Raw genomic sequence first — 23735 nt, forward strand, 5'->3', positions numbered from 1 at the left:
AAAAACTCATTATCATCGGTTCCAGGGCGCTATTTTGAAGTGCAATATCATTTTAAATCTCGTTAAAATCAAGACAGACAATGCAATAATCCAGATTACAGTAATACAATCAAGATTATTTAAATGCCGAATCATAAACGCAACTCTGCCGCCCCAGCGCTCCCTCTTGTGGCGGACGGTAATAATTACAGCTTCCGAAGCACGGTATCATAAAACTTTAAAAAAAAACCTTAGTTACTAAATAAGAAACTTTTATTGTTCAAGATGGAAACTGAGACAAGACAAGCATGGACTCGCGCCCTAGCCCCTCTTTGTTCCGCCAGACAGCAGCAAAATCCGTTTTAAGAAAATGTTGAGCATTGAGAGCTTGTCCACGATCACGTCCTGATCAACGAGCACTGGACCTCGATTCCAACTGTGAGTGCTGGGACCATCTTACAGGGATGTTCGGGCCTTTCCGTATGCATAAAAATAACACAAATACACATGATAGACTTTATCTTTAAATGATCATAGTCAAAACCCCACCAAAACACACGTATACGCACGCGCGCGCGCGCGCACACACACACACACACACACACACACACACACAAATAAACAGAAATTTTGGCCACATTCTGTATCACCGCGGAAACAAGACAGAATGCGCAACATGTGTTTTGGAGGTCAGAAACCATCTTATCCAAGTTTAACGATCAAAGCAGTCAGTGCATCGCAATAACACAGAATATCTGGGGAGTAAATATAGCTACAAATAATAGTCACAAAGAACTATTCTTAACTGCAGTAACCACATCCCACATTCCGCAAGAGTCGATTAACACAACAAAGCACTCTTTTAATAGCAACGCACTAATAGAAAGAAGAAGCTGCGTGATTTAAGTCCCCACTGATTCCTTTAAAACGCTTGGAATGGTTTTATTGATCTTGTAATCTCTTTTAAGCGATCTAGTGATTAATTCTTGTATACTCTTAATTCTTTTGAAATTATGTGAAACAGATTATTTGTGAGAAAGCCAGCATCTGTGTCTCCAGGTATCAGTCGGATTATTTGATTTAAAAAAAAAACCTCGGCATCAACTGTGTCAATATCGTCCTTCAAAATCCCCCACACGTTTATATTTTTACGCTAAACAACCCAGTTTAAAACAAGTGATATCTAAACTCTGACCATTAGAGGTCCCTCCTCACTCACAACTCAGTTTCCTCAGCGTTTGGAATAAACCTTGTACTTTATTCCACTATATTCCACTATATTTAAATCCTGACAGCAGTCTAAACTTTTGTTCCATCTTAGTTTTCTGATGGACTGGAAGCAGCTAAACAGCTAAAAAGGCCATGGCAACAAGAGAGAAAATCAAGCAATTAATATGGGCAAAGAATTAACAATTGTTCGGGATTAGAATGTTGTTCCTTTCCTTATTGTGTGACGGCGTTAGTTGTTCGATATTTACAGAGATCCACCTCAGCCGAGAACTTGGGTCACTAAACACTCTCTTTATTTATTCATTCACGTCAGCAGGAGGAATAAAGTCCATAGAGCCCGTGTTGTGTGTGTCTTGCGATGAAGACATGCGGGGAAAGTGACGCTTGTGTGGCACAGAGGCTTTACTGAGGGATGGAGCTGTTATTGAGAGGCTAAATTCATCACTACTGTCACGACGCTTATATCTGCAGGTGGTAATTTCGCAGATTTTATTTTACTTTTATGGATTAATTATGGACTAATGAGCGAACAGATAAAACAACTGTGATCCAATCAAGTTCGCAAATGTATAATTTTTCTCATTGTTCATGCAGTCTGCAGCCAGTTGCGCTGATTACAAAACCAACCAAAGGAAAACGCATTTGTGCCGGGTGTCTGTGTTGTATTTTAGTCTAGGCTTAATTACATTTACGTCAATCAATGGGTTTTTTGGCAACACGTGGAGGAAGGGGGTGCTGGCTCAGACCGGGTGACATTTCTCAATGGAATTTGGTGGCACACGCCACAGGCGCTTGTTAGAAATACCTGCCATTGGGAAGGAGAGGCGCGCGCCTTCAGAGGGGAATGAAAAGGTTTTTTGGGGGGGTGCTACATTCAACAGATCGTAACTCTGCGGTCTGAAATAAAAAAGCCACGAGTGGCGTTCAGGTCAGGGTTATGGAAGTGCCCTCTGATCGCACGTGTGCATGTCCGTCTGTTAATGCGTGTGTGCACGGAACCGTGTTAAATCTGTAACTCCCCCCTCTCTGGGGCCCAAAAAAATCCCTCTTTGATGCAAATGCCCTTCACAGAGAGCTGCAAAAAAGCGGCGTGCGCGCGCGCGCGAGTATCGCGTCAGATTAACTAGGAAAAGAAAGCGCGACTCGTTTTTCTTGTTCCCGCATATCTAAAGAAGGTGGGACGTCTTGCTGCAAACAGCTAAGCTCAGCGCACGCACACACGCCTCAGTGCGAGGATCTGAACACACAAAGCCAAGGTAGGGTGATTTATGCAGCTCGAAGTGTGTGTTGGTGTGTGTTGGCTGTTATGGATGTATGTTTGCGCGCGTGTGTGTGAGCTGTCACCGGCAGCTGCCCTGTGTAAACGGCTTTGGAGACAAACCCGTCCTGATATATCGGAATATTCTCAAACTTTCGCTCATTTGTCATAACTCTGTCGTCTCCTGTTTCTGACCTTCTGCTGAGGAAATACAGCGACCAGGACGTGCGTGTGTGAGCGAGCTGCGAGAGCTGGCGTTATATCTGCCGCCTGTGCACGCAGCCGGTGGTTTTTCCTGTCGCGTTTGCTGCTGCGACACGAGCGAATATTCAACATTCTGACAAACGGCCTGTGGAATGCAACTGTTCGAAGGTCCCATTCATTATTATGTTTGGGGGGGGGGGGGGCATCTCAGTCCGGGATGAGCTTACTAGATAATGGTTCACTCATGTTGCAGCTTCTGACTGATTTGGCATGACAGTTAAAACAAAGATGTGTCTCAACACGCGAGTGTGGGGGCTTCTTTAATTCCAGAGGGATCATTACTCTTTCCAGCTTTCAGTGTTCCTCCTGTTTCTTTTTCTGCCTCTTCTCTCACCCTGATGGGTCACCTTTCTACTGATACTTGATTCTGCCATTTCCACGCAACAGATGTCTGATTTTCCTCCACCGGTGGCCCGAAAACCTTCAGGCGTCCAAGTCATGATAATTAAATCGAAGCAACGTCCTCCTGGTGGCCTCCCCAGTTCACCCAGAGGTATAGCCATTAATCTGCTGTCGTCACGTAGTTTTCACGTGGAGATACTGTCAGCAAGCTGCTCTGCTTGTGCTGCTTTTACTCTGTGTCCTTCCTCTGCTCAGAGAACGGATCCAGTTTTGGGGAAAACCAGTTATCCAAAGAAGGTGCAGAGAGGGAAGTGGTATGTAACTCCATGTTAATTTCATTTTTAATCAATTGAACATAAGGTAAAGGCGTCAATGAGGAGGTGGTAAGTTGGCACTCAAAGCCTCAGTAGGGTCAGGAGTCCAATATTTCAGGAGTCCAAATGTTGACGCAGGGATTATAACTGACTCACGGGCTCAGGAAATCAGTAAATAAATGCTAATTCAAGATAGATAGATAGATAGATAGATAGATAGATAGATAGATAGATAGATAGATAGATAGATAGATAGATAGATAGATAGATAGATGTGGAAAGCCACATATTTATGTTTGCTTCACCCTCCTCAGGAAATCATGAACCACTGCTTCGATGACGTGGAGCGCTTCATGGCGCGCCTGCAGCAGGCGGCCGAGGCCCAGCGTGTTCTCAGCCAAAGGACGAAGAAGAGAAGCAAAAAGAGCAACAAGAAGGAGGAGCCGAGCGGTGAGAGCTGCACCACATTTGCCTGGACCGAGAAACCCGAACACAATATAAAAAAGATTTTTTTGGAGGATCCTTCAGGGGTTAAACACCACCTGAGGTAAAGTCAGCTGATGCGGCTGTTTTTGTGCGTTTGCAGTGCTGCGTTGGGTGTTTCCCAGGGAAACAAATGAACCTATCTACAATTAACAGCAGACAGTTAGTCACCCCGGTTTTGTTTGCAGGAACGTGCTGGAACAAGCAGTCCACTTCTAAAGACTGGATAGACTGGGGAAATTGGGGACAGACAAAGTTAGAATTTTCTGTAAATCTGGTAGATTAAAGGAGCCAAAAAGTGAAAATGTACAGAACTAGAACAGATTTAAAGCATATTGAGGGTGGCAGTTATGTGACTCTTCTCTTGGATGTGCAGATAACTCTTTGGCCATGAAAGCTTCTCCTCCACCAGAGGAGGAATTCTTGGACATTTTTCAGAAAATCAAGTACTCTCTTTGCCTTCTGGTGAGTTGAACCTGAGGTTCGCGGGTCCATTTCGATAAAAAGCCCCCGAGGTGGGTCTCATTTGCCTGTTTCTTTAGGCCCGTCTGCAGCCTTACATCACGCAGCCTGACGCGCCACAACTCCTGCATCCCGTCTTTGTGCCTCTTGACCTGGTGGGTCCCTTTGGTTGTTGCTTTTCATTTCTCCTCCCTCTGGCCTGAGACACCAACTGTGGCGTCTGTCTCTCACAGATGGTGAAGACCACTGGGGGGCCAGCGTTGGGCGCGTCAGTGGTCAGTCCAGCTATGACCACGGGGGCCATTTCACTGCTTCAGGAGCATTTGACCAACGGGGAAAAGGATCTGTGGAAATCATTGGGGCCCAACTGGACTTTGCCCTGGTCTGTGTGTTGACGTGTTGATGCATTTGCCGAGATGGCTTCCTGTTGATCTTAAAGGAAACCTGCTCGTCCTTTTGTCAGCTCGCAGCTCAGCGTGGCTGTTCCTCCGTATTCTCCTGCCTTCCTGGATGGTTGGCAGCCTCGGACTCACGACTCGACTGGGCGGCCTCGGGAGGATCCCATTGAGTCACAGCATAAACAGGACGCCCTCAAGCAAAGGGGGACGTCGCAGAATATGCAAATGGAGGATCGTGGTTATAGAACTGACGGAGTGTAAGTGTAAACTGAGAATGTTACATTTTCACCCCTATACCAACTCGCTGTTCATGACAAGAGTCACACCTTCCAAATATATGTATGTGAACATTTGAAATGTCAAATCCTTGCTGTTTAAGGCAAGATTCAATAAAAAGAGACAGTTGTGCGCAGTGCAAGGATAACAAATCTTGACAACCTTACCACGACTCCTGCAGTCCTTAGCTCATCTAGCTCATGATGTCACTTAGAAAATATACTTTGCCTACTGTAAAAGACATGTCCTGAGCTCAGCAGTTATTTGCCTGAAAGGCTGCAGCTGCTTGGCCGTCTGCTTGTGTTTCAGAGGTACCAGCGTTCTGCCTGAAGGCGACAGACTCTACCGATGCAGTTACGACTTCCTGGCTCGAAACCACACTGAGCTCTCTGTCCTGCAAGGAGAAACTTTAGAGGTGCAGACGAAGTGATCCATCCTTCCGAGCAGACACACTGCAGCTACAAACGTGATTCCCACCTCCTCTCCTCTTCAGGTGCTCGAGTCCTCGGACCGATGGTCTAAATGTCGGAATCGCTTCGAAGAGATAGGATGTGTCCCCTCTAACATCCTGGAGCCTCTGTCTGCTCTGAACACCGCGGAAAGCTCAGTGGTTTACAGAGAGGTACCAACAGGCCTGACGGCGTGCAGACCCTGCATGCACTCTGGATTTTGACTCACGCCGCCGCGTCTCTCTTACCAACAGAAAACCTCCAATCCCCCCCGTGCAAGGTTTTTCTCATATGCTGCATCCAGCTCCATTGGGACCAGCTCTCCTCCTATCAGCCCAGTGAGACCACAGAGCATGGTTCTGTCATCCACGCTGCAGGGAGAAGATGGTGACCGAGGTAACGCGTCCTCTACAGCTCTGTCATTCAGAATATCTCATCAGTTTTGCTGTTTTCTGTATGTCATATATGCAACAGTTGTGGCAACAATCTTTGTCTGCAGACAGAAGCCATTTTTTTGCTCTGGAGTACCCAGAGAGAGCCCATGTTGGTACTGGGAGAACATGCTAACTCATTTATCAGCTCCCACTTTTGTGCAAATATTATCAGGCAGCATGGACTAAAGTTTCATCTCAATGCCGATGACACTCGGCTGTAATCTATGAAACCAGAGGAAATGGAGCAATTTTCTTCTTATTTAAACTCCTCAAGAAGAGATTTGCTGTATTTCTTTCTCTAACTCGCATATAAAAAAGGTCTCTAGGATCACCTTTTTTAAAAAAATCATTTGCCTCTAGTGCAAACATTAGGAGAGCATGGACTCAAAATGACGTGGGGAAGCCAGTCCATACGTTTGGCAGGACTATTCTAATTTCAATTTCAGGAATTTCCAGGGAATTCCTTGAAAGGTCTCTAAAATAACGCAGCAGAGTTCTTGCAGGAATTGAAAGCGCATGACTTGCCTGCTTTAGTCAAGTTGTTTTCTTAATTACCAGACAGCAAAAACAACAATAAAACCACACAGTGAACTATGTGACACGGAGAAATATGACACCGACTGTGAGCCTAATTTTGTGCTCTCCCAGTCCTGATAATGAACGATGAGCTGCTGGAGCGGCTATCTAAGAAGAGAGGCTCTTCCCGCCGGACGCCCCCGCGCACGCCGGACACATCCGCTCCTCTGAACTTCCAATCACCCCCTGCTGAGGTGCAGGCGTGGCTCTTGGCCAAGGGCTTCAGTCAGCAGTTGAGTATGCACCACCAGCAACATATTGCTCAAGGAATTGCTCGTTTCACTTTGACGCACAGTTTCATAGTTGGTGTGAGTTTGATGTCTCTTGGGTGGGGGAATCATGACACTTGACACTAATCAATTACACCAAAATTCACAGAAGGTGCTAGAATAAAAGGAGAGTACTGATTCAGTGCTATGGACATTGCACCTTTCAAAATAAAAGCCATAGAACAACAATGGTGTCAGATGGACAAATACCCTCCAGGCTAACATTGATTTATTGTCACATAACTATAAATTCAGCTTAACTGGAAGATTAAACTGAGAAGATCACTTGACGGTGATGAGATGAGACTTGGTTCGATCGGCTGAACTCTTCAGACGTGATGCTGGTGGCCATTTGAAAATGGAAACTCTCTAACCTCTACCTTTGCTCCTCCATCAGGACGGTTCAGTGTTTGGGCATTTTAAATGGGGCACAGCTGTTTTCCCTGAACAAAGGCGAGCTGCGCACGGTTTCTCCAGAGGAAGGTGCACGAGTTTACAGTCAGATTATGGTGCAGAAGGCTCTTCTTCAGGTTGGTTTGTCCTCCATTGTTTTCTTTTATTCTGTGCTTAATGATGACAAAAAAAGGAAGGGGGGGGGGGGATAATGGACGATATCTGACCTTGTGACCCTGACAGGATGTGCACAAAGTTACGGAACTGGAGAAGGCGATGGAGAGGCAAAAGTTAAAGATCGACCTGGAATCGGAGAAGAGTGACGTGTGAAGGAACAATTTGAACATCTGCTAACGGAGAAGAAACACTGACAGTCGGTAAAGGCAGCTGTGCACAGCTGTGCGCTCAGATGTGCAGCCAGGGTGATGCTGCAGATGGAAGGAACAGTTTTACACTTGCGAGTGTTATGTTTGAGCTAAAGATGTCTGCTGCATAGAACCATTTGGTAAAGGTAATGCTCAGTCACTACAGTTTCACTACATTACATTTGTACATATGGTTAAACTCTAAGAGGCTTCAAAGTGCAACAGATTTAGATCGTCTTGTAACAAAAATTTTTTTTTCCCTTTTCATTGGCATGAGGGCATTACAGACCAGATGCTATTTGAGACCAAATGCAAATGAAAGAACTTTACCAACCTCTCTAGATTGCTGTTTCTTGTGCTTTTATTAATGTAATGTAGAAAAATACTGCTGCGCTGCTGTTTTATGCCTTACTGAACCAGAGGATTATAATGAGCAGGGTACAACATTTAAAAATGGTGATTTATAGGGGGGGAAAACCCCCCACATCAAAGCATGTTCTTAGTGACACAAATGAATTCTGAAATGTTTCCAAAGCTCATCAGCACCAGAAGCTTGAAGGCATGTGAATGATGACAGCAGCAGGTTCCACAACTTCTGCAGAGGTCCATTATTGTGTAAAAACGGATCAGTTGTATTAAAGGTCTGCTCTCTGTAAAGTAGTAATTTCACATGGTTGAAATGTTAGATTCAGTCATTTCAGCATAAATGAAGATAGCACCTATGAAATTAGCTTATTTCAAACTTAATTTCTTCATACAATGGTAGAATATGTTATTAAATCTCTATTTCCAAGACCACAGCCATGACGATTTAGATAAAAGATACATTTTCTTATCATGCCTGAGAAATTAAGGAGTGATTAAATATAAGTTTAATTTGTATACTTGAGGCAGAATATCTTCACAGTTGCTTCTGTGAGTGTTTAAGATCATTTCCTGAGGTATTATCCTTTAATTTTTGCACAGAGTGAAAGGCAGGGGCCGGTCGGTCTGTCTGTCTGTCCATCCGTCCATCCTGAGCAGCAGGAGATGGTTCGCCTTTAGCTTTTACTTCCCAATATCTTCACAAGTGATGAACTGGTCGACGCAGTCCCAGTTCAGGAGCTCCTGTCCCTGGAACCACAGCTGTAGCTCCCGCAGCGCCCCCTCTGGTGAATCGCTGGCATGAACCACGTTCCTGCGACCGAGTGTCACGTGATTAACGACAACCTCATCAGAAAATGTTCACATATAATCCAGAAACGCGTGACACATGCACAGATAACAACACCCGGCATCACCTGCTGACATGAAGGCTGAAATCTCCTCTAACCGTGCCCGCCTGAGCTTCTGCAGGGTTCGTATGTCCAACCATCTTCCGCGATGACTGGATCACTTGATGCCCCTCCCACGCCTATTTAAGACATTTATTTTTTATATAAGATAAAATAAAGCATAAGGATCGTATAATATGAAAACAGCATTGATATGTTTAATTTTTCGTGCTCAGAATCTGTGCGTAAAAGTGAAAATACCGATAGTGACACATTATCAATAATAACAATAGGTTAATATGAGAATATTAAATTTAGGGTCAGCTGAGCAGGCCTGTGTCAGCATAACCAGAAGGAAAGTACCTTGAAAGAAGCAGAACGAAGGGAGCATCGGAACAAGAGAGCCACTCACCATGACAACCACGGGCCCCGAGGTCATGTACTGCACCAGGTCTGGATAGAATGGCTTCGACCTCAGCTGCTGGTAGTGCTGAGCCAGCAGATCCTCGGACACCTTCATCACAGAGGCTGTCAGAGGACTTTAGGGGGGATTAAAAAGTTTGATTTTGTCTTCATACCTGCAGAAGCTTCAGGCCGACCAGCTTGAAGCCACGCTGCTCAAACCTCTGAACAATCCGCCCAACAAGGCGCCGCTGAACGCCGTCGGGCTTCACCACAATCAGAGTCCGCTCCTTTTCCGGCGGATGACCTGCATGGGACCCGGACACATGATGTCATACGGAAATAAAAATATGTACTGCCTATGTAAAAAGAAATACCGACAAAGACAATGTGGTACAAGTTGTATTTGTATTTATTTTTTACATAGGACTCGTCGGCTCCGCTGCGTTTTTGAACCTATACATTTTCTTTTTCCTGATGATGTCCGCGGAAATTAGTCATTTAATCAATCTAGTTGTAGGTTAAATATGTTTTAGCCGATCTGGCTTTAAAATTGAACATTAACACAAATAAAACACAAGTTTGAAACTGTGAACATGCACTGGAGCAGCAGTTCGTGAGTAAATAAACTCACACGCGTCATTGTGTACTGTAAACACACACACACACACACACACACACACACACACACACACACACACACACACACACACACACACACACACACACACACACAGAATGTCTGCAGGACCCAATGAATGAACGCACGTCTTCAATTAGGCTGCGCGCACACGGCTGCGCCAGTACGTCTCAGTTACGCACGATGCAGGTTCGGACCCCGTTACGCACACCGCGGGTCAATGACTGTGAGCACTGTCACCTGGCCCTCTAACCCATTTCCAGTTCACGACCCCCGCGGGTTTGGGGAACAAATATTTAAACGCGATGGACCCGGTCATGGTTGAGAAGTTTTATGCCGAAATATCTCCTGGAGGAGTAATTCTAATATTTTCCCCCACGCTTTCGAGGCAGGGATCTCGTTTTAGTTTGATTGTCATGAAGTTGACGAGGTTCCACACTGAACATTTATACAGTTTAAATCAAACCACTCGAAAGTAAAACAAACAAACAAAACAAATCAAAGAGTCACTTACTGGAGAAGTTCCTGTACGCGGCTGCTCTGTGCGCGTAACGCAGGACGGTGGGAAACCCAGCAACCGGTGGTCTGTGATTCCATGGACAAAACTGATGGGAGACCAGGGAAAAGCAGCGTTTCAGCAGCACGACCATGTTTAGATGCGCAGTCTGTCAGTCTGTCTGTCTGTCAGTCTGTCTGTTACTCTGCTTTGCCTGAAAGCAGCCGATCACAAACAAAACTCACGAGTTGCCCCCGCCCGACCCCGGCGGTCAGTCAAGCTGGGTTAACTCCAGTGATACCAGTCTGACTCCACCACGTTTCATGCGTTTTCCAGTCGTTCCTGCAGTTGTTACCTTCTGCTACTGGTTACAAGTTGAGCTGTTTAAAGAGAATAAAGCAGACTAAATAAACAAATGTTTAAATTATGGACGGAAATCGTATCCTTTACGATTTTAAGATATCTTTACTGTATTTTTGGCCTGAAATAATCACTGCTGCAGTAAAAAAAAAATTAATGTTTTTCAAGGAAAACTTATATTTAGCATGATGACATCAGTGCTGCTTCCCTAATTTAAACATTATAAATGCTTAAACATTATCTCCTGTATCTTCGACACCTATAAGGGATGTTCACACTTTATAATTGATAAATTACATTAACATATTTGTTTAATTTACTATAGAAACCCCCTTAACTGGAGTAATATTATCCACTTCATGGGAAAAAAACAGAATGCAAACTACTGTTAATGATCTATACAACAATCACAAAAGACAATAATGGAATAACACCAGGTTGATTTTTTTTAATTTTTATTATAAAACATTTTAAGCCGTTTTGTCAGAATGGAATGATATGAAAGACTTTAAGTTGACTGTCCATCTCCGTTGGAGATCCAGAAAAAGAAAAAAAAAAACATTAAAGGCAAAATGAATAAAAGCATTTTAAAAAACTCAAAATGAGTTGAAAGTGCTCAGTCCCAGCTCAGCTTCGGTGCAGAGGCGTGGGAAAGAAGGCCCGGCTCAGATTGCTCCAGGTCTGGGCAAAAGCTGCCGGCAGACCAGTTTTTTTTGTGTGTTTTTTGCCATATCATCACTGGCGACACATATCGGGGACGAGAAATTTTTAAAAAATAATTAGGAGCCAACCTTCTACAGTAGAAACAAAAGAAAAAAATATCAGCAGCATCCTCAACCTCCTGTAATTCAATCAAAACAGTGCACGTCATTCCTTCCTACTACTGAAATAGGCAGATTGAAGCCGAGCTGGAGGAGTGTGGAGAGACGTGGTCGTCACAGGCAGTCTTTGTTATTACGACTGGTTCAAGCAGTCATGGTGCTATAGCTTAATGGTACCAGTGGGCAAACTACTGTTACACAGTCTGTAGTAGCGAAGGTCGTTCACCAGCCGCTGCACGCTTTGAGTGAAGGAGGGCAGGTCCTGGAGCAGGGAGAGAACATTTGACAGCTGATGAATCCGACTGGAAATGATCCAGTGTAATGAGAGTTTTAAAACATTTTTAGCCTGTTTAAAGCACTCTGGATCCGTTTCATGTACTCATAAAGCTGTCCATTGTGAGATTTTATTCAAGAAATCACGTTACCCGTTCAAGCTTGAAGTTGCGCGCCAGAACAGCTCGTTGGTTGGTGTCCACACCCTGGCAGCCGTTGAGGAACTCCGGCATGAAGGCTGAGTAGAAGGCATCAAAGTCCACTGAGGCCATATTGTAAATGGCCACGGTTATTTCTTCCTGTAGGAGGTCGTGACTTTTGTGGAGGAGCACCTGGAGCAGCACATTGATGAAGTGGAAGAGCATCGAGGTCCTGAAGAGCTTCTACAGGGTGACAATGAAGCCATAACTACTCTTGTCCCAAGTACAGACCCACTTTTTTTATTTTTTTAAATTAAAATTATTCCCATGAAAACTGGTTTCAAGCTCATGTTCGACTTACCCTGTGGTACAGCTTGTGTTTGCTGTTTAATGACTCCAAACAGGAAAGGTTCTGCTTAAAGATGTGGATGTCAGGCTGTAGGAAAGACTGTCCAAAGGCCTGTAAAAGTGTAACAGGTCAGAAAGAAAAGCATTGGAAGAAAAAGATCGAAAGACAGAACAGAGAAGCTGTGTCCACTTACCTGCATGGCAGCGGTGAACTGGGCTTCATTTTCCATGGTATCCTCGGAAGCTCCTCTTTGCACAGTTATTAAGACTGAATTTTTAAAGAAGTACCTCCAATTTTGATGAAGTATTTGGTATAATAGCTCAAACATCTCTGCCTTGACATCAGGGGAAGATCTCTGTTGAAGACGAGATTATAAAGGATTTATGAAACCCAGCCTGGACAAGAAACAAACCGAACAGAGTGTAAAACACCAGCTGACCTCAGCCACAATCGGGTAAACCTGCTCTATGCACAGAGAGAGGATGCTGGGCAGGAAAGGCTTGAAGGCTTGGCCCGGCTCTTGAACCACCACCTGCAGGATTTTCAGGAACTTCTGCACCACTCGACATCCTGCACTGCCCTCCTGCAAAATACTGGCTGCCAGCTGTTCCCTGCAGCACGAGTCACAGTCCATCAGCTATCGTGACAAATCTACATCTACACTCCAAAATACTAATAACACCGTTAATAAAAGCATTAATTATCATATAAACAAACCTGGTGAACATGCTGAGAAATGTATGGATAATCTGTCCCGTGAAGGCGACGCCCATCTGGACTCTCAAAGCCTGAAAGAGTGTCAGGAAGAAGGCCAACATCTCATCTGTCACTTCTGGAAGAGAGAAACATCAGTCGCCCCACAGGCACAGTTTAAAACCCATAATGCTGAGCTGGTCGATACAGAATGGCATCTTTTTCTGTCACATCTGTGGCTGTTTCTTAGACGTCAAGAGAGAGATACTGACCTGGCTGCTGAATAAACACCGGGAAAATGCTGAGGGACACTTGCACGGACTCTTGCAGACTCTGATAACAAATCTGACGCGATTTGGTGGATTCCCCGGAGATGCTGTCGACCAAGTCTCTGAGTACATGCAGGGTCTGCTGTATGACTGCTTTCACTGCCGGGGAGCAGCAAACAGAGAGAACGGTCAGAGCAGGCAGCGATCGCTACGATGGTCAGACCGGGCAAGGAAATAAATCTACTGACTGTTGTTGAGATCGGTTTGCCTTGGAGGAATGTTCACCGTCCCCCTCAGAAGACGGTATTCCCGGGTGAGTGCTGCCACCAGGCTGCAGTGGCTGCTGGAGCGGGTTTGCCACTGCTGCTCGTTCTCTGGCAAGTTTGGCCATGGGAGCAGCAACATGTTGGACAAAGCCCTGCACACCAATCTGTGAGCCTGTAGGAGACGGCACACACATCAGATAAGGCTGATTGGACTGTAGGACTATTCTTAAATGTCATTTTAGTCCTGAAATATAAACCTCTACCTCTTGGGGAAGTCTGTGACTCTGACCCTCTGTTGTTATGAGATTGAAAATGTTCTGCACGGCTGTTAAAGTCACCAAGAACACGGGCCGCACAGTGGAGGTGATGGAAACCAGCAGGTGGCATGAGGACAGCAGCAACTTCTCTGGTACCTAAATAAAAACGACAAAATATGGTTTAGAAGCACAATCTTGCTTAAATCTTACTCACATTTCAAGCCAGGTGTCCTGAAAAAGTCTACTTTTAAGTATCGATCAGTTCCTGATAAGTTACTCCAAAATGGAGACGCAAATAATCAATCGAGGTGTTAACCGATAAACCGAAGAGTCCGAACAAATCACCCCCCTGAAACACGGGCCGGTCTACCTTAGCTGTGATGAGCGGGCTGCTCGCATCGATGGTGGATGTGATGAGGCTGATGAACTGGCTCTGGTTCTGACTGTGCACCTCGCTGTAGAAGTGGGCCAGCCAGTGGCAGTAGGCCTGCAGAGCAGCGAGTGCCTGTGCATGCCTGTAAAAAACACACAAACGCGACAAGTTGAAATCCGAATCCCGCAAGCTTTGCGACCGCTGACAGATGACAGGAAGGAAAGGAGGATGTAGAATCAGGACCTTGTGTAAATACTAATCGTTCACACCCGGTCCTCACTCTGTGATCAGCAAGGTGTCGGTTCAGGGCTGCCATCTTAGCCTTTTCTACTTACACATCGATGAGGTCTGGCTTGAGCACAGAAGGCACGGCGGTCTCCAGGTCATAAAGGTTGGTCTGGGAGCCATAACACGTCACTTTCACCAACCTGACAAACACAGACTCATCAGACGCCGCTGTCACCACACATTAGATAAAAACATAGAATCTGGAGCTTTTTACCACCAATAAAACCAAACTGTTATTCTTATTAGGCGACTGACCTCTCCACCACGGCCACGGCGTCGCTAAAGCGGGCGGCAAAGACTTCCCCAATAAAATGCTCGGACAAGCGCCCCACGGCCTGGAGGAGAGAGCTCAGGTCCCTGAGAGAGCAGTGGAGTCGGCGGCAGTCATTCTCTGCAGAAATGTTGAGCCTCCGACCTGAGTGAAGAGCAGCGTCACGTGCGTTAATCGCCGCTGCCAAAGTCTACATGGATAATAAGAACTGGAGAAGAAATCTATAAAGACGGGGATTTACTTGTGCCGGTGGTGACGATGAACTGCTGCAGACCCATGTAAACATCCAGGTTTTCTTGGAGGACAGGAAACTTGAGGGAGAAGACAGATTATGAAGATTTGACAAAGTGGAGAACAGGAAAACAAAACTGACGCACACTTTAGAAACATCCACATCTTACCAAGGTGGAGAACGCATGGGAGGGAAGCAACTCCATCACCTTGGCAACAACCTCCAGACTCTGACGCAGGTACCGCTGCCACTCTGTCTGTTGCTATAGTTACCCCATTGCAAAACAAAAAAAAGAAAGAAGAATTTACACTGAAGTTTTAGGTATTTGTTGGCGACAGCTGCTGTGACCGTGTCAAATGTTCTCACATCGTCATCCAGAGTTTCATCATCCAACTCTTCCAACTGGGCCTGGTTGTATCTGAACTGGATGCGATTCAAAACTTCCCTTAAAAGAAGAACTAAGGCATCTTTGTACCTGTCCAAGCACAAATCCATAAACATCCCATTCAGGACCAGGATATCCCACAGAGGGCATCCATTTTATATTTCAGACAGTCTTACAAAGCGGATGAATCAAGGTACCTATTCAGAACACTCTCTCTGTCAGCAAGTCTGCTCTTGATTTTGGTTGTTAGAAAATCCAAAAAGATACTCCAGATATCCAAGCAGGCAAAGTAGCCTTCATGGGTGGGCTGGTAAAAATGAGCACATCGTTAGGAAACGTTTGCATGCGGTAATGGACTTTATATTAAGAAAATAAACATTGACGGTGAGCTACATTACCTGGTTGAAGGTGTACTTAAAGAGCAGGGCGAGAAACTCTACAATTGGAAACTGAGGACTGGCCTCAATCCGCCTCAAATGAACACTGACAAACAGGCACAGGAAATCGGTGAATTTCTCCAAGTAACTGGCGGAGAGACAGACCAACAAAGGTGGGATTCAGGCAACGTTTCAGCAGAACAGGTAAATGTGAGGTGGAGCCGTCTTAGAGGGGGGCCGGGCCCGTACTTCTCATCCAGCTCCTGCAGGCGGCTCTTGACCGTGTGAGCGTTGTTCTCTCGTGTCATCCTCTGCAGGAGGAAGAAGGTCTGCTGGAACATGCGCAGCAGGTACTCCTCGAAATCCATCGGCACGCAGTTCTTTGACACGAGCTCGTTGACGCACGTCATGGCGAGGACGCCGAGCCGTGCCCGGTCCACCTTGCCGTCCCTGCCCTGCTGCTCGTTTTGCCCGCCGCCGTTTAAAACAGGCGGCGCTGTGCCGGCGTTGAGCTGTCCGTTGGTGGAGGAAGAGTTGGAGATGAACAAGCCCGTTTTCTCTTTCGCCCTGAGGTCACAGCCGAAGCGCGCGAAGTGGAAGATGGACGCCAGCAGGGTGGGGGTGATGTTTGTGGACAGAGGGATCCAGCTGAACAGGTGAGCCAAACACTCCAGGACGAGGCAGCAGAGTTGCTGACTTTCGCCGTCCAGCGCCGCCATCGGCTGGCAGAGCAGCTTTGAGTACTGGCTGCCCTGGAACAGAGTGCCCAGCAGCTCCACTGGCAGGTGGAGGAGACAGAAACATCAGTGACCCTCAGCGCATCGCCGGCAACCCGGGTTTACACGTGCATGTGCCGACGGACTCACCGCTTTCCCCTGAGGTTGGCGAGGGGGGAGGGGTGGAGGCGATGATGCTGTGTTTGTCCCAGTAGGTCTCGAGGATACCTGCAGACAAGTCTGAGCCTAAAACTCTCCTCCGACGCAAGGACGGCGTTACCCGTCTGCCATCTTTGATAAAGGACGCGGCCGACGTGGCGGTGAACGCCTCACCTGTCAACAGTCCGAGCACCGTCGGCACCTGCTCCAGCAGCAGCTTGCGAAGCTCGTCCTTTCTGGCCACGCTCAGGTCTTCTCGGGGACACGCCAGCTCCTCCGACGTGGTTTTCAGCATCACCAGCCCCAGCTGAGCCAGAACTGGAGACTGGATCAACTGGCAGAGGGACACAGATGGAATGCCGATTAGGTTTTTCCTTGTTATGCAATCATTAGAGGGCAAAAGGAGCCGCTGTAAGAGGCATGTGGTGAGACAATTTCCTGTGCAAATTTATTAGTTTTCTACTTAAAATTCTCCTGTTATTATGTCTGATGAGGCACAGGCAGGATCGAGCTGCAGCCAAGATGGCAGGATAGTGAAAATCCTTTTTCTGGGGGAGGAAACCACAAGTGGGACGTACCTGGAGCGTGTTAGTGAAGAAGTCGTGGTAGAACATGGGCCAGTCCTGGCGGCCGATGTCAACGATGACCTTGCAGAGTTTGTTACGGATGAAATAAGGAACCGTTTTGTGCTGGGCCAGCAGGAGTTTGGGCAGGCAGCTGCGGATTTCCATCTTGTCCTGTGAGGCGACGCCGATCCACATCTTGTTCACGAGGTTCTGGAAGTAAAAGAACCGGACGTCTGAAGGCTGTGTCCATATGAAGGACACTAATAATCATGGTAATGGTGAATGCAGGTGACTAATGAGCCATCTGGCTAATGATGCACTTTTAAACTGTTGCAGAAGCTCAAATAAATAAAAAGAACACCATAAAAATAGCAAAAACAAAGCAAAACGATATTGTTGATCTCAACCAGCTAAGGCTTGACCGGATCACCTGCCTAATAATGTGCTGCTAGCGTACATGGGTTGGGGCTGCCGGGATAACTGGTGCCAGGACATGGGCAGCAGGTCTCAAGACGGGACCACCCTGGTTTGGACCTGATTGTCCAGCAGATCCCACAGATCCTTTGGATTAAGATCTGGGGAATTTGGAGGCCAAGTCAACATCTCATAATCCTGCTGAGAGGCCACAGCCACCAGGGAAAACTGTCTCCTTCACAGGGTGAACCCGGTCGGCAGCAATGCTCAGGTAGGCGTCCAACATGCAGGACAGCAGGACACCACCCACAGCATCAAGCTGCCTCTCCCGGCTTGGTTACTTCCCATGATGCATCTGGGTGTCACGTGCTCCCCAGGTCAGCGCTGGTCCTGATGTGACAGGATGATAAAGAGTCGAGGCCACCTTCTTCCATCGGTCCGTCTTTAATCCTAAAGCTCACGTGCACATTGGTGGCACTTCTGAGGGTGGCCACGGGTCAGCACCGCCCGTCCTGACTCTTCTACCACAACCAGTTGGAACGTTTAGCAGTTTGAGCTCCAGAAGCCGGGCTGGACCAGCCTGCCGCCGGTTCACCACTGGTCCTGGACCAGATTGGACAAATACCAGCCACTTGACCTTTTTCCAACACCATCGCTGAGGACTAAATGTGCATCTGTTCCCCAATATATCCCAGAATAAGAAGATAATTACCTGCCAGTGTTTATGCCTGATCAGTGCACGTCACGCTGTTTCTTTACATTATGTCTGCATTGAAATCCGTTTAAAGGAAACTCAGCAAAGAGAGAAATTAAGTATTTTGAAAAAGTTGTGTTTCTGTCTCATGAGCAGACTCACTGAGGGACTAAAACAAAAGCAGAGCCAGTCGTCTGGTTTGCTTCCTCTATTACTGAAACCAAACTTTCTCAGAATGTCTATTTTCTGTTCGTGGAAGCGTAGAAGAACCCTGAATAAGCACCCCCGCGTGCATAACTTACTTCAAATACTGTGAGGCTGTACATCATGACGTACTCATTACGGGTGTTGGAGAGGAAGAAGAGGCAGTGGCGCCACGCTCCGTTCTGCTGAGCGAAATTGTTCAGCAGCTCCTCTGCAGGAAGAAGGAAGTGGGCATGAGATGCAAGACGGAATCATCAGCAGAGGAAATAAAATAAATTTAACGAATGAGGAAGCAACATCAATGCAACTGAAACGTCACAGGCGACACTGATGTGCTGGGGGGGGGTAAATTAATAACCCAACCTGAAGCTGGTTTGAGACGGCAAAAAAACACAAACCCGGGCTGTAAAATAGTGGTTGAGGAAGTGACGCATTTACCTATTTCTCTCTTTCTCTCGTTCGTGGTGCAGCTGTGGAAGAACTCTGTCATCAGGCTCTCCAGAGCACGCAGGGATGCCTCCTCTGATGCCTAATGGGCAAAGACAATCACATTCAGGCTGGTTCAATCAAGAACCCCCCCCCCCCCAAAACGCACATTTATTCATTTCAAGACGTCGACGAGCCCAGTCAGTTGAAGACATGCGGCCCTTCTTATGCATCATCTTGGAGAGTTTTCCACATGCTGTGCTAAAAACAAACCCGCTGCATCAACGGTCAGGCCGCAGTTCTCAATTTAGGAGCAGGACATTAGGTTTTATAGAGGAGCTCCTGCGCCAGGCGGGTCTGAATTCCTGAAATGAGCCGCAACTTGCTGAGACGAGACGCAACTCAGAGCAAATATTCGGCTCGGCAAAATGGGCGACTTATCGGGCGAAATGGCCCAAAGACGTGGGAAATACCTGGCCACTGCCATCCCGTGACATGAGTTTACTGGTATACGAGGCAATCGTGCACACAGAGTGGACAGCTTTAATGACTGATCTCAGGCAGATCGCACGATTCGAATGATCAGAATCCCATGCGTATAAACCCAGAACGGCGGAGGTAATTAAACAGATCGATCCTAAAAATGGGTAAATAAACACAATTAAACAGTACTCACCATGTTTAATTGGCCCAGGCGTCTTCCTCAAGTCACTCAGTCTTGGTTTATGTGCAATAACAAGCCAACATTAGCTGCCGAGCTAGACAATTCTGAGGTTAGCTAAGATGTTGCTGGCTAACGCAGGGGTGGCTCATCATGGTCAGCTCGCCTGCTTGGGTCGATACCCTTCACACGAATACCTATCAGAGGCTGACGACGTTGAATTTGTCGGCAACAACAACGCCTAAAGCCGAAACGATATCGCCCTTCTTGGTTAAAAACGCGTTTCCGCTTACTAAGTATATAGACTCGGCGTTAACATTGAGTCCGCTAATTGGAACTGATATGTTAGCTGCATTCTCCCATGGAATAAATATCACCGCGAAAACTATAAATAAAAACTATTTTTGATATGTCCTACACTCACCAACGCACAGGACAAAATTTCAATTTTAGTTTTGTGATTACGCTAAGCGGTTTTTGTAGGGGGTGTGCTACCTAGTAGCTAGCGGATGGCTAACTCGTTAGCGTTTCTAGAAGGATGAAGGTATTATTTTTCGTTAGCTAGTTTAGCTGTCAACCACTGACATGCTTCTGTGACTGCTAGTCACAACATGCATTTACCGTTTGCAGTTTCAACGCTGGTGACTATGCACACCTAGCTCAATTATGCAAAACAAAAGGACGACACTAAGTACATAATACCATACGCGTCTGTTGCTGTTATTCCCCTTTTCATCGTTTAGGGCGGCTCTGACATACAGCTAGCTCGCTAGTTGCAGGATTTGCTTCGCAACTTCCTCTTTAGCTGCAAACATCAACCGGCCAAAACCGCTTGAGTCAAGTCGGTTACAGCAGTAAAAGCATCGTGCCTGGTTTGTCAAGCACCCGAAAAGAGCAACCACAATAGCCTTGTGAACTTTTTTTTGTTATGCAATCAAAGTTATTACACATGGCAGAGGGATGTATGAAACACCAACTTTATTACAGCCATCAATAAATCGGCAATGTACATTAGATATACGTTTAAATATTGCAGGTGCACTTAAATATTACATAAAACACGCACAGGAAGTTATTGCTCAACACATTTTCCCACATTACCATGGACTGCTTTTGTTATGTCCACTTCTAACAAAACAAGAAGCTGTTTGATAAAATGCAAACATTTGTCATTCCTGACTGCAGAGGTGTGTGAAGATGCCCAACACTGCCACAGAAGGATAGATACGGCTGATAAAAGTGGCAAAATCGTAAAATAAGTGAATTGACAAGAGATTAAAATGAATGAACTTCAGCTATAATTAATTAAAAGTGTCTGCGTGATTATAGAGACCCTCATGAAGCACACAGGCAGCCTGGTCGCATCAAACTTTCTCAGTATTTCCGTTAATTTATGTCTTTTAAGCACCGAGTTCATAAGCAGCGTTTATCCAAGACTGGATACGTTTCTTACGCTTCAAACAGATGGCCCACTCTTCTCTTCTGCTGTGGCGAGGTTGCCCTTTTCCCCCAGGGTGCGTCGCCTCTGCGCCTGCATGTTGTATGCCCAGGCTCTGTCCACACCACATCCCTCCACCCTGCAGGGTGCCCAGTCAGGGAAGGGGAAACGGCCGGCTACGACCAAGGCGTCATCGGGGAGTTCATCCTGCAACTTTTGCTGCAGTAAAGACAGCTAGACACACAAGAGAATCAATAGCTGATTCAGATTCTGTCCCATTCAGCTAAAAACGCTGACTAACAAACACTCTGTGACTACCAGTAACTAAGAAAATAAAAAACTATAAGAATAAGTAGGTCTCACCACGCTGGGAGCGAGAAACACAGTTATATTCTTGCATTCTGTCAAGTCGACCTGTAAAAACAGCAATACACTGGATGTATAAACTGAAAACATTTAATAAAATAAATGTAAAGTTTTATTGTCTGACTGAGACCAAGACATTAGTCACTGCAGCTCTGGCCTCTTGGACATCAAGCCAAAATCAAACCTTCCAGAGATCTTCCCGTCGGAACGAGACTTTCTCATGACGGTCTGCTCTCCATGCATGAAAACGAGACAAGCAGATCAGCCAGGGGTTGAGCTCGTAGCCAACAGCTGGAGAGAAGCCCCGCCGACTGGCTTCCAGCACCTTTTGGGTTAAAATAACTGCAGTGAAGAACTTGAACAGCTGCAAGAACAGTCTTTTTTCCCCCCAAATATCCTGTTTATACTCACAATACGGCCATCGCCAGAGCCCAGATCCACAAGACCTCCATTTCGGCCTTTCAGCAGTGTCATTACATTATCTACTTGAGCTTTGCTGGCAGGAATGTATGGGACCTGCAAAAAAAAAGCAAAAAAATAAATAAAAAATTCTCTAACACTTTAGAAGGATTTGGGTTTGACACTTAGAGCTGCATACCTGCAGTTTCAGTGGGACTTTTCTGAAGCCAGGCTGTAGGATTCCCACCCACATTGCATATATTGCAAGCCCAGTACCAAAACCTATCTGGGCAAGACCCCAACCACCAAGGTTTCTGCTCTGGAGCTCAGCAAAGGCCTGTTCTGATGTGTCATCATCCATTGGTTCGTGTATTTGGGTGTCAAACTACATTATGTAAGGTCAAAGGGGGAGAATGAATGCCAAAATTGGAGAGATGGGCCACTCATACATCATTTTCTGTGTTGATTATAATCTTGATTAAATTTAAAAGCAATTAAAAAGAAAAAACACCGTAACAATCCAGTCTATTTTCAATATTAGTAAACAGAGTTGCAGGACTAATGTGTATACATTTTTTAAGATAGTATAGCGAATATGTTAATAGCTATATCCAGTGACATTTAATGACACATTAATAACAGCAGATTTTTTTTTTTGTCGTATAATATGTGTGAATCATATTTTGGTATGTTGATACCTCGCCGAGGGTCACAGACATGCAGTTATTACGTGTCCAGACGTTGCCACAGTCCGACTATTAAAGAAAAATAAAACGCTCATGATGATAGGACAGAATTTAAAAACAAAATACATTAATTCTGAGTCCTTGACAAAAAACCCAAGTTGACCGGAGGTTGATCTGCATTTCAGTGACGGCGGACAAGTCATACTGCTGAACCTGTCCGTCTGCAAAACATTCCGGATATTCGCTGCTTCGCTACATTAGTTCCGCAGACTACGTCGATTAACCATCAAATTGTAATTTAATTTTTTTGTTCATAGCTTACTTAAAAACTACTTACTTTGTCTTTTACAGAAAGCACTCATTTGGCTACTAACATCAGTCAATCATTTGTGGAGTAAAAATTAAACTAGAACACAGTGCGTATGAAATAAAACACGCTCATAACAGTGTACGTATGTAATTATTTCTACTGAATTATCATTGTAAACCTGTAGAGTCCAACATTCAAATATAACTAATTAATGTCCAATATAATTAATGTCCAAGTTGCCTCAAAGCTTTCACAAGATGGACTCAGTTGCTGTCAGTATTATCAGAGAGTGTCTAACAGGGCGGTCCATTTCCTCATCATAAGGCGGGGGAGAGGATACATTTGTATGTAGAGGTTCAAGGTTCCTGTTGCTTCTGAGGTGCCTTTGCTCGTCTGCGAGTAGGTCGACCTGAGACAAGTATGGTTATGAGCGCGTTCACCGTTGATGCAGGCATAATTATCATTAATGAACTCTAGACTTCAGCACAAGTCAAAGTAATCTCAAACACTAATTATGTGATTATATGAATATGTTTGTGATCCCTCATTCCATTTATCTACCAAATAAAATGTTACCTTCTATGGGAATGATGTTGTCGAGATCGAGTTCGGCAAGTTCTTCCTCTGCCTCTCTCTCCTTTCTGATTTTCTTACATTTCTCTACCGATGGTTTGCCTGCATCAAAACACACATTGTAATTATTATTATTAATAAATGATGTGACTAAGACAAAAAAACCCCACAATATTAAAAGTGGATATTATTAATATCTTCACTGAAAATCGGTTAGTAAATAAACGGTATATGGATGCACTGTTTTTAAACACACACAAAAACCACTCGCACTAAAAGAATTTTTACATGTTTTTCATCAATCGGTCACACTTTCATGCTGGCAACAGAATTCCTGGAAAAAATGTGCTTCTGTTTTCAAATCCAAAATTTTGTTTCCAAGGTATGATGTTGAATAACGGGACCCGTTTAACAATCATCGCCACACCAGTTCATCTCACTGGTGCCAAAGTCAGGGCTCTAAAGACAGTTGAGTTCTTTCATATT

The 23735-nt window shown here is 45.4% G+C and overlaps 4 protein-coding genes across 7 annotated transcripts; 1 reads left to right on the forward strand and 3 right to left on the reverse strand.

The window, feature by feature from the left end:
- Positions 1-1538: 1538 nt before the first annotated feature.
- On the forward strand, positions 1539-8267 carry eps8l1a (EPS8 signaling adaptor L1a). Of its 4 annotated transcripts, none has more exons than XM_029836643.1 (14): positions 1539-1680; positions 3119-3224; positions 3329-3387; positions 3702-3837; positions 4247-4335; positions 4413-4487; positions 4566-4714; positions 4796-4987; positions 5316-5421; positions 5500-5628; positions 5710-5851; positions 6538-6697; positions 7132-7264; positions 7371-8267. In XM_029836643.1, exons 2-14 carry the CDS (start codon positions 3119-3121, stop codon positions 7455-7457), a joined length of 1563 nt encoding a protein of 520 aa, XP_029692503.1. In that variant the 5' UTR covers positions 1539-1680; the 3' UTR covers positions 7458-8267. The 4 variants fall into 4 exon arrangements, with proteins under 4 accessions (XP_029692503.1, XP_003964552.2, XP_011602101.1 ...); XM_003964503.3 differs by lacking the exon at positions 1539-1680 and adding an exon at positions 1921-2061; XM_011603799.2 differs by lacking the exon at positions 1539-1680 and adding an exon at positions 2089-2465.
- nme4 (NME/NM23 nucleoside diphosphate kinase 4) lies at positions 7939-10533 on the reverse strand. Its single transcript, XM_003964502.3, has 5 exons — positions 10302-10533; positions 9324-9454; positions 9158-9259; positions 8773-8885; positions 7939-8669 (listed from the first exon to the last, which is right to left on the reverse strand). The coding sequence occupies exons 1-5, from the start codon at positions 10435-10437 to the stop codon at positions 8540-8542; spliced, it is 612 nt and encodes a 203-aa protein (XP_003964551.1). The 5' UTR covers positions 10438-10533; the 3' UTR covers positions 7939-8539.
- Positions 10534-11081: 548 nt separating this feature from the next.
- xpo6 (exportin 6) lies at positions 11082-20279 on the reverse strand. Its single transcript, XM_011603798.2, has 24 exons — positions 19493-20279; positions 18829-18919; positions 18489-18601; positions 17091-17288; positions 16687-16846; positions 16504-16581; positions 15887-16415; positions 15659-15785; positions 15458-15567; positions 15242-15350; positions 15045-15137; positions 14885-14954; positions 14628-14787; positions 14420-14512; positions 14082-14226; positions 13718-13867; positions 13437-13626; positions 13192-13347; positions 12944-13058; positions 12666-12837; positions 12420-12581; positions 12239-12337; positions 11890-12120; positions 11082-11726 (listed from the first exon to the last, which is right to left on the reverse strand). Exons 1-24 carry the CDS (start codon positions 19493-19495, stop codon positions 11625-11627), a joined length of 3456 nt encoding a protein of 1151 aa, XP_011602100.1. The 5' UTR covers positions 19496-20279; the 3' UTR covers positions 11082-11624.
- Positions 20280-20440: 161 nt separating this feature from the next.
- Positions 20441-23325, reverse strand: antkmt (adenine nucleotide translocase lysine methyltransferase). The gene is made up of 7 exons (XM_011603794.2): positions 23253-23325; positions 22379-22435; positions 21880-22065; positions 21693-21797; positions 21466-21606; positions 21279-21329; positions 20441-21149 (listed from the first exon to the last, which is right to left on the reverse strand). The coding sequence occupies exons 2-7, from the start codon at positions 22397-22399 to the stop codon at positions 20934-20936; spliced, it is 720 nt and encodes a 239-aa protein (XP_011602096.1). The 5' UTR covers positions 22400-22435; positions 23253-23325; the 3' UTR covers positions 20441-20933.
- Positions 23326-23735: the final 410 nt, after the last annotated feature.

This window comes from Takifugu rubripes, chromosome 5 (genome assembly GCF_901000725.2).
Source record: "Takifugu rubripes chromosome 5, fTakRub1.2, whole genome shotgun sequence".
NCBI classification, from domain to species: Eukaryota; Metazoa; Chordata; class Actinopteri; order Tetraodontiformes; family Tetraodontidae; genus Takifugu; species Takifugu rubripes.

Coding starts and splice junctions, on each gene's coding strand:
- antkmt (XM_011603794.2), bottom strand. CDS start 22,399: ATGTCTGTGACCCTCGGCGAG. Junction 22,066..22,378: donor TGTCTGTGACCCTCGGCGAG/GTATCAACATAC, acceptor TACATAATGTAG/TTTGACACCCAAATACACGA. Junction 21,330..21,465: donor GACGGGAAGATCTCTGGAAG/GTTTGATTTTGG, acceptor CTGTTTTTACAG/GTCGACTTGACAGAATGCAA.
- eps8l1a (XM_003964503.3), top strand. CDS start 1,972: ATGGAATTTGGTGGCACACGCCACAGGCGCTTGTTAGAAATACCTGCC. Junction 4,336..4,412: donor AGTACTCTCTTTGCCTTCTG/GTGAGTTGAACC, acceptor CTGTTTCTTTAG/GCCCGTCTGCAGCCTTACAT. Junction 5,852..6,537: donor GGGAGAAGATGGTGACCGAG/GTAACGCGTCCT, acceptor GTGCTCTCCCAG/TCCTGATAATGAACGATGAG.
- nme4 (XM_003964502.3), bottom strand. CDS start 10,437: ATGGTCGTGCTGCTGAAACGCTGCTTTTCCCTGGTCTCCCATCAGTTT. Junction 9,260..9,323: donor TCGGCCTGAAGCTTCTGCAG/GTATGAAGACAA, acceptor TCTGTGATGAAG/GTGTCCGAGGATCTGCTGGC. Junction 8,886..9,157: donor CGGGGCCCGTGGTTGTCATG/GTGAGTGGCTCT, acceptor TGTCTTAAATAG/GCGTGGGAGGGGCATCAAGT.
- xpo6 (XM_011603798.2), bottom strand. Junction 14,227..14,419: donor AAGCCAGACCTCATCGATGT/GTAAGTAGAAAA, acceptor TGTTTTTTACAG/GCATGCACAGGCACTCGCTG. Junction 13,348..13,436: donor GCAAACCGATCTCAACAACA/GTCAGTAGATTT, acceptor GCTCCCCGGCAG/TGAAAGCAGTCATACAGCAG.